General features: G+C 43.2%; 1 protein-coding gene across 1 annotated transcript; it reads left to right on the plus strand.

The window, feature by feature from the left end:
* The first annotated feature begins 9,957 nt into the window (after nt 1–9,957).
* LOC116024104 lies at nt 9,958–11,218 on the plus strand. Its single transcript, XM_031265007.1, has 3 exons — nt 9,958–10,110; nt 10,174–11,125; nt 11,214–11,218. The coding sequence occupies exons 1-3, from the start codon at nt 9,958–9,960 to the stop codon at nt 11,216–11,218; spliced, it is 1,110 nt and encodes a 369-aa protein (XP_031120867.1).
* The last annotated feature ends 1,462 nt before the right edge of the window (nt 11,219–12,680 follow it).

Consider the following 12,680-nt stretch of genomic DNA (forward strand, 5'->3'; position numbering starts at 1 on the left):
GAGAAAGAAGTCATAAGGTTGGTGTTTGGTTAGGCCGGAGTCCTAAAAATGGAGTCGACACTCGCTCAACCGTGCATCCCTGAAAAGGGAGTGTGAGAAAGAAGTCATAAGGTTGGTGTTTTTGGTTAGGCCGGAGTCCTGAAAATGGTGTCGGCACTCGGTCAACCGTGCCTCCCTGAAAAGGGAGTGCGAGAAAGAAGTCATAAGGTTGGTGTTTTGGTTAGGCCGGAGTCCTGAAAATGGTGTCGGCACTCGGTCAACCACGCCTCCCTGAAAAGGGAGTGCGAGAAAGAAGTCATAAGGTTGGTATTTTGGATAGGCCGGAGTCCTGAAAATGGTGTCGGCACTCGGTCAACCACGCCTCCCTGAAAAGGGAGTGCGAGAAAGAAGTCATAAGGTTGGTATTTTGGATAGGCCGGAGTCCTGAAAATGGTGTCGGCACTCGGTCAACCACGCCTCCCTGAAAAGGGAGTGCGAGAAAGAAGTCATAAGGTTGGTATTTTGGATAGGCCGGAGTCCTGAAAATGGTGTCGGCACTCGGTCAACCACGCCTCCCTGAAAAGGGAGTGCGAGAAAGAAGTCATAAGGTTGGTGTTTTGGTTAGGCCGGAGTCCTGAAAATGGAGTCGGCACTCGGTCAACCGTGCCTCCCTAAAAAGGGACTGTGAGAAAGAAGTCATAAGGTAGGTGTTTTGGTTAGGCCGGNAGTCGGCACTCGATCAGCCGTGCCTCCCTGAAAAGAGAGTGCGAGAAAGAGGTCATAAGTTTGGTGTTTTGGTTAGGCGGAGTCCTGAAAATGGAGTCGGCACTCGGTCAACCGTTCCTCCATAAAAAGGCAGAATATGTAGCAGCTGGAAGTTGTGCTCAAATTTTATGGATGAAGTAACAATTACTGGATTATGGTGTTGAATGTAAAGAGGTTAAGATCATGTGTGACAACACCAGTGCCATAGCCATTACTCAAAATCCAGTGTTACATTTAAGAACAAAACATATTGATATCAAGTATCACTTCATCCGAGACGATGTTGAGAAAAAGGATATAACTTTGGAATATGTTGCAACGGAGGAGCAACTAGCAGATATTTTCACAAAGGCGTTATGTGAAAATAGGTTTTCTCAACTAAGGCTAGAATTGGGAATGATGGAATTGGGTTGAACGGTCAAATCTTATCTCCTTGTATTTAGTGCCATGAACTGTTTCGCATGTGAGGGGCGGTTACATCAACTTTATGGCAGACTTGAAGTTACACAGCATTGAATGGTCATTCAAATAGCATCTGGTGAATCAACAGTGCTTATGTTTTTGAGCTATAAATAGAGGCGTTTCTTCATCAATTCGTGTCATCAACTTCTTCATGGAGAAGAAGAAAGGAAAAAATGATGTACCATTCTGGTATAGAGGAAAGAAATCGGCAGTTAAGTCCAAAGACTTTCAAGGAGAAAACTATCCAGAATCAACGAAGGGTGAACAGATTGCGGAGCTTCCTGATAATCCAAGCAAGTATCATATTCCCATCCAAGGTGAATAGATCCCCAAATGCGAGGAGATCCATAACGGTGGGATACTGGAATCAGGAGAAGAGTCTCGCATAAGTGGGCCTCCCATAGCTGCACATTCTGGAAAAGGATCTCCCTCAACCAAATGGAGAACAAAGGGAAAGGGAGAAGGAGCCTGTGAGGAGTGCAGCAGCGGAGAGGTAGAGGAGAACAAGAAGAATTAGCCACCTCTAGTTCTGTAACTAGAATAAATAGGATTTTAAATGGCTAGTTCCTGCTCTGACGTTAGATTCCTAGATGGCTACTCAAGGCCAAACAAAAGTTTCTAGGGAATCAAATAGTATATTGATTCATATGTAATGTATCTGGAAATCACTAAATGAACTTAAAGAAATGTTCCAAGTGATATCTTTTGGATGAATCAATCTTGTTCTTTTTGCAATCTGTGTTCGAAAGTTCATTCGAGAGATACACACTCAGTTTGCCCAAATACGTTATGTCTCGAAGAAGGGGAGTTCGAGAGATCACTTCGAAAGATAACAAACTGGTTCTATATGTATCACAAAGACGGAGGAATAAGGAGGGTTAGGGATCAATCACTCAGGGGGAAGATCCTTAACCACTTGAACATGTTGCTATGGGATCAACCAGATCAAGACGGAGGAATAAGGAGGTTTAGGGATCAATCACTCAGGGGGAAGATCCTTAAAATAATAAAGACGAGTGTTCACCTTCGAGAAGTGAAACTGATGCGTTCAACGGANTAGGCCGGAGTCCTGAAAATGGTGTCGGCACTCGGTCAACCGTGCCTCCCTGAAAAGGGAGTGCGAGAAAGAGGTCATAAGTTTGGTGTTTTGGTTAGGCGGAGTCCTGAAAATGGAGTCGGCACTCGGTCAACCGTTCCTCCATAAAAAGGCAGAATATGTAGCAGCTGGAAGTTGTGCTCAAATTTTATGGATGAAGTAACAATTACTGGATTATGGTGTTGAATGTAAAGAGGTTAAGATCATGTGTGACAACACCAGTGCCATAGCCATTACTCAAAATCCAGTGTTACATTTAAGAACAAAACATATTGATATCAAGTATCACTTCATCCGAGACGATGTTGAGAAAAAGGATATAACTTTGGAATATGTTGCAACGGAGGAGCAACTAGCAGATATTTTCACAAAGGCGTTATGTGAAAATAGGTTTTCTCAACTAAGGCTAGAATTGGGAATGATGGAATTGGGTTGAACGGTCAAATCTTATCTCCTTGTATTTAGTGCCATGAACTGTTTCGCATGTGAGGGGCGGTTACATCAACTTTATGGCAGACTTGAAGTTACACAGCATTGAATGGTCATTCAAATAGCATCTGGTGAATCAACAGTGCTTATGTTTTTGAGCTATAAATAGAGGCGTTTCTTCATCAATTCGTGTCATCAACTTCTTCATGGAGAAGAAGAAAGGAAAAAATGATGTACCATTCTGGTATAGAGGAAAGAAATCGGCAGTTAAGTCCAAAGACTTTCAAGGAGAAAACTATCCAGAATCAACGAAGGGTGAACAGATTGCGGAGCTTCCTGATAATCCAAGCAAGTATCATATTCCCATCCAAGGTGAATAGATCCCCAAATGCGAGGAGATCCATAACGGTGGGATACTGGAATCAGGAGAAGAGTCTCGCATAAGTGGGCCTCCCATAGCTGCACATTCTGGAAAAGGATCTCCCTCAACCAAATGGAGAACAAAGGGAAAGGGAGAAGGAGCCTGTGAGGAGTGCAGCAGCGGAGAGGTAGAGGAGAACAAGAAGAATTAGCCACCTCTAGTTCTGTAACTAGAATAAATAGGATTTTAAATGGCTAGTTCCTGCTCTGACGTTAGATTCCTAGATGGCTACTCAAGGCCAAACAAAAGTTTCTAGGGAATCAAATAGTATATTGATTCATATGTAATGTATCTGGAAATCACTAAATGAACTTAAAGAAATGTTCCAAGTGATATCTTTTGGATGAATCAATCTTGTTCTTTTTGCAATCTGTGTTCGAAAGTTCATTCGAGAGATACACACTCAGTTTGCCCAAATACGTTATGTCTCGAAGAAGGGGAGTTCGAGAGATCACTTCGAAAGATAACAAACTGGTTCTATATGTATCACAAAGACGGAGGAATAAGGAGGGTTAGGGATCAATCACTCAGGGGGAAGATCCTTAACCACTTGAACATGTTGCTATGGGATCAACCAGATCAAGACGGAGGAATAAGGAGGTTTAGGGATCAATCACTCAGGGGGAAGATCCTTAAAATAATAAAGACGAGTGTTCACCTTCGAGAAGTGAAACTGATGCGTTCAACGGATATAAGTGGAACGGCTATTTTGGAAATTAAAATTAGCCACGTGGTCTTCGGTTACTGACGGTTTTCCCATTTTTAGGGGCACTATCTTGATTAGTGGGAGCATACTTATAAAGTTATTTTATTACCCCACTCTCTTGAATCTAAAACCGTCACATACCTTACAAAAATACCCTTATCTTATAACATCTCTTAACCGTTACAAAAAGGGTATTTCTGTCCTTTCATCTTTTTGAATTAACCGGAATCCTAATTCGGGTCAAACTCTCAACCCTACCCAAATATCCAACCCAAGTCCACACGATATAAAAGCCAAACCCATCCTCCTTACCCGGATTCAAGCTCCAACCGAATACCCAAAATTCCCAAATTCCAAACTCTGTACACATTCCCTCCAAAACACCAAGCTTTCAACAATGGCGTCCGAATCATCATCATCAACCTCATCTTCCGAAGCTTACCAAAGGGAGTTGAACCACATTCGAACTCTTATCAAGCAAGTCAAGGCTGGTAGCATTCTTGACAAAGAGGGCTTCGTCAATCACTCGACGAACCCAAAGCAGGCGGAGAAAGTCCTCAAGAAGTTTGAAAAGGCCAGGCTCATGAAGAATATGACGCATGATTATCGAACCATCCATCACAAAGGACAAGATTGAGAGTCGGTGCAATGAGATTGACATCACGACCTCCGTGGGCGACCTTAGAGCTGCATTCGATTTTGCCATATTTGAAGAGGCAGTCAGAAACCTCTCGGATTACAATCTGGATAAGCAGGCATTCTAGGACAAAATCCGATTGGAGAATGCACCATCCAGCGCAACCTCTACCCTTCGCAAATACCATCTGAAGGAGAGGTTTGCAATTGCAGTTGACCTCATTATGAAATTCATCCTCAGCAAGGCATCCGGAACTGATTAGATCAATCTGGACATACTCAAAATCCTTCACGCCATTTGGAACAACGTACGAATGGACTGGGCACATATCATCTTCAACTTTCTAAAGCAGCAAGTGCAAGGCTTAGTCTCCAATGCCAACCAGTCGATTCACAAAAAGGTTGGTTTCGGTTTTGTTGTTCAGCATTTGCTAAGTTTGAAAGGTCTTCAATTGAGGGAAGGGAAGGATATTCATCGAAATACCTATATGGGTAGAACGAAATCTCAAGCCCCAAAATCTAAGGGTGTAAAGATTGCACCCTCTCCCTCAAAGCCTAAGGGAAAAGGCAAAAGGAAAGCTAAATCTGACAATGAGGACTCTGATACTACACCACTGGGTGTAATGGTTAAAAGAGCTGTCCAAACGAGGAAGGCTAAGAAAGCCAAGTCTGATGCTGTCACTAAGCCTCGAGAGGTGACACCCTCTGTAATTCCAGTACCATTCGAGGATAGGGCACATGCCCAGGGGGAACCTCAGGCTACATCAGCCGCTGAGGTTGAGAGAGTGGCCTCTACAAAGTCCATGTCGGGTGAAATTTTTGTTGAGTTGAATGTGAATGATGGTGCTGGTGCTAGTGATGAGTCTGATGTGCCTCGAGAGGTGACACCCTCTGTAATTCCAGTACCATTCGAGGACAGGGCACATGCCCAGGGGGAACCTCAGGCTACATCAGCCGCTGAGGTTGAGAGAGTGCCCTCTACAAAGTCCATGTCGGGTGAAATTTTTGTTGAGTTGAATGTGAATGATGGTGCTGGTGCTACTGATGAGTCTGATGTGTCTCGAGTGGAGGCTCGAGAGTTTGAAGGCACTGGGATTAGTGATCCAGTGCAGGATGATGTTGAGGAACCACGAGAGGTGGTTCGAGAGACGATAGTTTCAGCAGAGGAGGCTCGAGACATGGCTCACAGTCTGGAACCTATTGAGGAAGCCATTTCAGAGACTACTGAAGTTGCTGATCAGGGCACTGTGGTCAGGGACCCAGTGCATAATGTCGAACTAACGCCCTCAGAATCTGCGCAAGTAGACACGTCAGTTGCTCGAGTGATAGCAGATGTGGGGCTAAGTGATGGTCTCTCTGATCAGGATCGAGAGATCAGTGAGCAGAATGTGCAGGATGCATATGTTATGGAAGCTCATTTTGCTGGGCAGGGTGACATTGCAGGAGAAGTTGCTACTTAGTTGGATACTTGTGCTGAAACAGATGTAATTTTGGATAACCTCTCCAGAGTACTTCGTTAGATCAACTGGAGAATAGGTCATTTTCATCAACTGGTAGCTCAGGCAGTAGAGATGGAAGCTGAGGAGATCTTTGCACTGAATTGGCTAAATCTTTCTGAGATCCCATGTAACCCCTCGTCTATTTCGATAAGTTTGAGGTTCAGAAGATATGTCTTTAAGCTATGACATTCATAGGATAAGTGACCGATGCTTCAAAATAATTTTTTTTTAAGGAAGTATAGTTGTTATTAAGTTGCGATCGTTCGTGCCGGTCACGAACCGTAAAATTTTAGAAGCTGGTATTCGGACCCGATTATCCTAGGAAATGGATTATTAGACACCATATTATTATTCTTGAACTTCCTATTCAATTAAATCAGCCCATAGCAGCGAAAATTTATTTTGATCGTACATCGCTAAAATTTCGCGGTGTACCGAACCTAGCCCAATTTTGAGGGTTAGTCTGGAATAAATTTTTGGTTTCAAAATTATTCCCGTTTAAATTATTTTCTACCGAAACTTTATCTGTTTGGACCCCAACTGATAAGTTTAAAAATACACCATTATTTTATTTTATTTTAATTCTTCCATGCAAACATTCCCCTCAAAGTACTAAGTGTCTAAAACATGTTTATTCTCCTTGTCCTTTTGGTCTTGCCTTGGCCGAAATACCAAGAGAGGGAGAGAGTGTGAGCTTTCATCTTCTTCATCCTCTTCTTCCTCACTTCAAGCTTCCATAGCCAATCTCCACACAAGTCTTCAACTATTCGGTAAGTTTGCGGTTTCATTCGGTTAAAAAGTCTTGATTTCTTCCCTAGAACTTGATTGTAGGTAAAGATTTCTTAAATATGTTGTTATGGTGGTGTATTCTACCTAGGGTTTTTCGGTGAAACTTGGGGATAAAGGTTCAAGACTACTTTTACGGTGATATTACACACTTGTGAGGTAAGGAATTCCCTTAAGTTGGAATTAGTCACTTGAATTTGGATAATTGATTTTAGTTGAAATATGGTGTTTTTGGAGCTTTGGGAATATTTTCGTATACAAGTTCATAGCTTGGATATGCTTGTATATGTTGTATTTATGTCTATATAAGCTTATACTTGTGGAACTAGAGAAAGGAAATCAGGACAGATTTCTGTCAGTAACTTCCGTGAATTTCTGGGAAAAATCGGTAAATTATTTTAGTCCAATTTTTTTTATACATGTAGTTCTATAAGTTTAGAAGCTGTATATAAACTTTCATAATTTTTGGAGTAGTATAAGTATGGTTTTCGGAATTTTTCCCAAAACTGATCCAGAGAAGGAAAAATGCTGGACAGCACACTGCCAAGGGCAAAAATGGAATTTTCTGTGTAAATTCGTGAACCTAGGTGACCAAAACTTTTTATGAACATCAAGTACTATGAGTTAGGGTTCTACCATAAAAATTTCAAGTGAAAAAGAGTTCGGGAACTATTTTTACCGGCTCAATCTTTCGGACTGCGCAAAACTGTAATTTCTGGACAGAAACTGTCAAAATCAATTTTGAAAAAAATTTTTTTTTTGTAACAAAACTAGTGACGAAATTTTGGGATGTCACAACCATATTTGGATGAAATAAATTATTTTGAAAATACTATTTGATTCCAGGAAAGAAAAAGAAAAATGTTTTCAAACCCTTAGTTTCTGGAATAAGGTGGGGACCTTCGGGAATGCTTAAACGCCACGGCCCGGGGTTGGAATAAGGTTGGACCTATGGGAGGGCTGGAGTGCCATGGCCCTAGGTTGGGATAAGGAGACCGACGGGAAGGCAGGGAAATGCCACTGCCCAAGGTTTGAGAAGGAGAATTGAGAAATGTTCAAAGTGCTTACTCAGGGGAAACTAAGTGGAAAATTTTTGAGTATGAAAATTATTGTTATTCTGGGCTGCGGTTCAGATTATTATAGAGCTGCGGTTCTATATGCAGTATGAAAATTGTTGTTACTCTGAGCTGCGGTTCAGATTATTATAAATATTAGAGTTGCGGTTCTATTTGCAAATGATGAAATTCCTGGAAATGTGAAATTTTGCAAACTTGTCTGAAAAGGGCATGAAAATTATTTTGAGTGGCAAGTTATGACTTCATTCTTGTTTGAGAAAAGCTTTATATGATTTAACGTTTATACGCTATTATACTATCTATAAATCGTTTCGTTACAGGCAGATTTTCAAATCATGGTAAAACTTTATAAAGCTTTTAGATTATCTATGTTTTCAAACCTTTGTCTACTTTTAAGTGACAAATGGATTTCCTTACTTAGCCGTCGTGCTAACTACACTTCGTTGTGTTCTTAACAGATGTCTAGGGTAGGCTCGTGTAGCCCACCTGACTCGGATCCTTCCGAGTTGGAGTTCCCTATCTACGATTATGATGATTATGTACAGTACTTAGTTGATGTCGACCCGTATGCTCCTGGATTCGCTCCTGACTCTCCAGCTCCGGCTTATGTTCCTGCTATTCCTTCCCCACCGTACAGTCCTCCTCCGACTTACCCAACTACACCCTCTCGTATCCCGGTTCGTAGTAGCCAGCCAAATTTTCTGGATGGGGCCAGGTCTAGGTTTGGGTCCTTTCCGGTAGAGGTGTTGGAAGGGAGTGATCCCTTAGAATTTGTTGTCTTTTATCCCTGTCCGTGGAATCTCGCTCCTTCGGAACATTGGGATGAGTGGTCCATGATGTACACTCCTAGTTACTTCCTGGATCATTTTACCTGGGTTGCGGGCAACTGGCATCTTGTATGGGGGACGTACTCCGAACCGAAGTACCGCCCCTTAGAAGAGGATGACTGATTAGAAAGGTTATGGGAGGAACCCTTTTTTTTTTGTGTACATGTATCTTTTGTAGCCATGATGAACTNTGAGTGGTCCATGATGTACACTCCTAGTTACTTCCTGGATCATCTCACCTGGGTTGCGGGCAACTGGCATCTTGTATGGGGGACGTACTCCGAACCGAAGTACCGCCCCTTAGAAGAGGATGACTGATTAGAAAGGTTATGGGAGGAACCCTTTTTTTTTTGTGTACATGTATCTTTTGTAGCCATGATGAACTTAGCTGACTAGTAAGTTGTAATTAAACTCTTGTATATATTCTGGTAGTTAGTGTAGCTACCCCTTTTGCTCACCTATATATATATGTATGAAGATATGTTGGGTAATGATGATGATGATGTGAAATAGTTTTCTTGTTAGCCTGTGCACCTAGAGTGAACTCTGTCTGGTCTTGGCTGGGTTTAGTCTAAGTGTGGCGGTAACTACTCCGGATGTACGGTATAGCCGAGCCGGTGTGGCGGTAACTACTCCGGATGTACGGTATAGCCGAGCCGGGGTGTTACAAACTACTCCGGATGTACGGTATAGCCGAGCCGGGGTGTTACAAGTTGGTATCAGAGCCTAGGTTAGCCGAGCCGGGGTGTTACAAGTTGGTATCAGAGCCTAGGTTGAACGAGCCGGGGTGTTACAAGTTGGTATCAGAGCCTAGGTTGAACCTTCGGGAATTAGATCAAAGCCTAAGTCCGAGCCTAGGTTGAGTTCAAGTTTCATGTCAGCTTAGGTTCGTAGAGATTAACCTAAGTCGTTGTTACGGTATCATGAGCATAAGCTTTGGAGCAGAGTTGGAACGAAAGTCCGGCAGCATAAAAGGGGGTATTTTACTTTTACTCTACAGAATCTTACGATTCTGGTTGTTGAATAATATGATCAATGTTTGTGATTTCTTGCATGTGTTAATCCTTGCATGGGATTATTGTGAGTAAGCTGGCTAGCGTAATGCGTTAATTATCCCTATGCTGAGGTAGAAACCCCTGCTTAGCGGGTATGATAAAGTGAATGTTAGGGGACGTTGTATAGGACTTAAGTAGGTGCTATACTGACTGCCTAACTAGCTAACCCTTGAGGACTCTTATACTTCGGATACTAATTTGGATCTATCGTCCAGTGAAAATGCCTCCAAGACGCAACATGCCTACCAGTAGCAACGAGAACGTCTCTGCAATTGATCGTATGGCCCAAGCGATGGAGCGAATGGCTGAGTTCATGATGGCTCAGCAAACCCAGAACCAGAACCAAGGACAACCACGAGTCGATTATGCGAAGGCGATAGCAAGCCGACAACCACCACACTATGCGGGAGAAAAAGATCCGGTTATTTAAGAGGAGTGGATCCGGACGTTTGACAAACTGCTCAACGCAGTGGATTGCCCTGCAAATCAACGAGTACCTTCCGCGGTCTATTATTTAACGAAAGCTGCAGACAACTGGTGGACATCAGAAGGACCTGATCTTCTACAAGACCCAGAGTTTGGTTGGGAAGAATTCAAGGAGGAACTGAGGGGACAGTTCTACACCGAGCGTATTAGAGGGATTAAATGCGAGGAATTTCTACGGCTAAAACAGAAGGGAGCAACAATCGAAGAATATCATGACCAGTACGTGGAACTGATGCGTTTCGCTCAGGAGATTGTACCTAATGAGGCAAGTAAGGCACGAAGGTTTGTTCGAGGATTGGACTGGGATGTAAGGAGGGCGATTGCGCCATTCATGTGCTCTACCTTGAAGGAGGCGTACGATAGAGCCTCGGACCATTACCAGGTGTACCTAGATCAACAAGAAGTTTATGGCCGAAATAAAAGAAAGGCCGATGACAAGTCACAGAAATCCGCACTGGGAAACAAGAGAGTGAACCAAGGTGGCTCCAACCTAATATCAGGAAGAGGAAGGGAAAGAATTAACGAAGGAAACCGTTTTACTTGTTCAAGATGTGGAAGGAATCATCCAGGAGTGAATTGCCAAGGAGTGAGGATTAAGTGCTTCACATGCGGTCTTTCTGGGCACAAGTCCTTTGAGTGCCAGAGTCGGGTAGACAGTCCTCAAAAACTCCTACAGAACGTGAACCAAGGGAGAAGATTTAATGGGAATACTGGTCAGAGACCCGCAGAGATAGGAAACAGAATGGCCAACTCTCAGTCAACAAATCCGGGAGGACCAACAAACGTCGCATCTGGTTCCAACCACAAAGGGAAGCAAGTGATGGGAGAAAGTAGCACGGGAAACCAAGGCAGAATTTACGTCGTCAATAGCACTCAGGCCCAGGCTAACGACGCCGTAACTGGTACATTTCCCATAAACTCAGTACCTGGAATAGTGTTATTTGATACAGGAGCTACCAATTCATTTATATCATCTGCATTTGCTGATAGACTGAAATTAAGGCCTACTATTGAGCTAGATCTAAATGTCAAAACTGCTTCGGGAATAGTAGTAGCCTGTAGAAATGGTTATGATAACATTGCGATAGAAATAGCTGGAACTAACTGTCCCGGAAATCTCGTTCGTTTTGAACTTGAGGGCATTGATGTAGTACTCGGAATGGATTGGTTGGATAAGTATAAAGCTCGGATAGTGTGTGATGAGCGGAAGATTGTGTTACGAGGACCAGAAGGGAGGAGAATATCCTACCGAGGGATTGACAAGCAACACGAATCCAGGTTGTTGACAGCGCAGAAACTGAAGCAGTATATGCACCAGGGATGTGAAGTATACCTCTGTTTGGTGCAAGGTTCCGAACCAGAAGAACTCGAAATCGATCGAATCCCAGTTGTACGCGAATTTCCTGACGTGTTCCCCGACGATCTCACAGAAATGCCACCGGAAAGAGAGCTGGAATTCACCATTGATCTCATACCAGGAACCTCACCTACCTCGAAAGCGCCTTATCGAATGGCACCGAAAGAGATGGAGGAACTAAAGGCACAATTGGCGGAATTACTGGAGAAAGGATTTATCAGACCAAGCGTATCGCCTTGGGGTGCACCGGTACTGTTCGTTAAGAAGAAGGATGGGAGTCTTAGACTGTGCATCGATTACAGGGAACTAAACCGAGTCACAGTAAAGAACAAGTACCCGTTGCCTAGGATCGATGATCTATTCGATCAGTTGAAAGGAGCGGGAGTGTTTTCAAAGATTGACTTACGGTCAGGGTATCATCAAGTGCGAGTCGCGAAGGGGGATGTGCCTAAGACAGCATTTCGGACGAGATATGGGCACTATGAATTCACGGTTATGCCATTCGGAGTGACTAACGCCCCAGGAACCTTTATGGACCTGATGAACCGAATTTTCCTTCCCTATTTGGATAAATTCGTCGTCGCCTTCATAGATGACATCTTGGTCTACTCTGAGACACCGGAGGATCACAAGGGACATCTTCGGACAGTGTTACAAACACTAAGGGAAAAGAAACTTTTTGCGAAATTGTCAAAGTGTGAATTTTGGAAAAGAGAAGTTGCTTTTCTTGGACACGTAATCACCCAAGAAGGGATAGCAGTGGACCCAGCTAAGATACAAGCTGTACTTGAATGGGAAGCACCCAAATCAGTTACGGAAGTCCGTAGTTTCTTAGGTTTGGCGGGTTATTACCGAAGATTTGTTCAGGACTTCTCAAGGATAGCAAAGCCGTTGACAAACCTGCTCAAGAAAACGACCAAGTATAGTTGGAGTGAAGAATGTGAGCAGGCATTCCAAGAACTTAAGACGAGATTGACGACTGCTCCAATATTGACCTTACCTGTTGGAGCGGAAGGTTACGAGTTGTACACGGATGCATCTCACAAGGGACTAGGATGTGTTTTGATGCAAAATGGAAGGGTAATAGCATATGCTTCTCG

The sequence above is a fragment of the Ipomoea triloba genome, chromosome 7 (assembly GCF_003576645.1).
Source record: "Ipomoea triloba cultivar NCNSP0323 chromosome 7, ASM357664v1".
Classification (NCBI taxonomy): Eukaryota; Viridiplantae; Streptophyta; class Magnoliopsida; order Solanales; family Convolvulaceae; genus Ipomoea; species Ipomoea triloba.

What these genes read in the sequence shown, in the direction of transcription:
- LOC116024104 (XM_031265007.1), top strand. Translation starts at nt 9,958, where the DNA reads ATGCCTCCAAGACGCAACATGCCTACCAGTAGCAACGAGAACGTCTCT. An exon ending in CACGAGTCGATTATGCGAAG is followed by an intron (nt 10,111 to 10,173) that starts GCGATAGCAAGC and finishes ATTTAAGAGGAG; the next exon opens with TGGATCCGGACGTTTGACAA.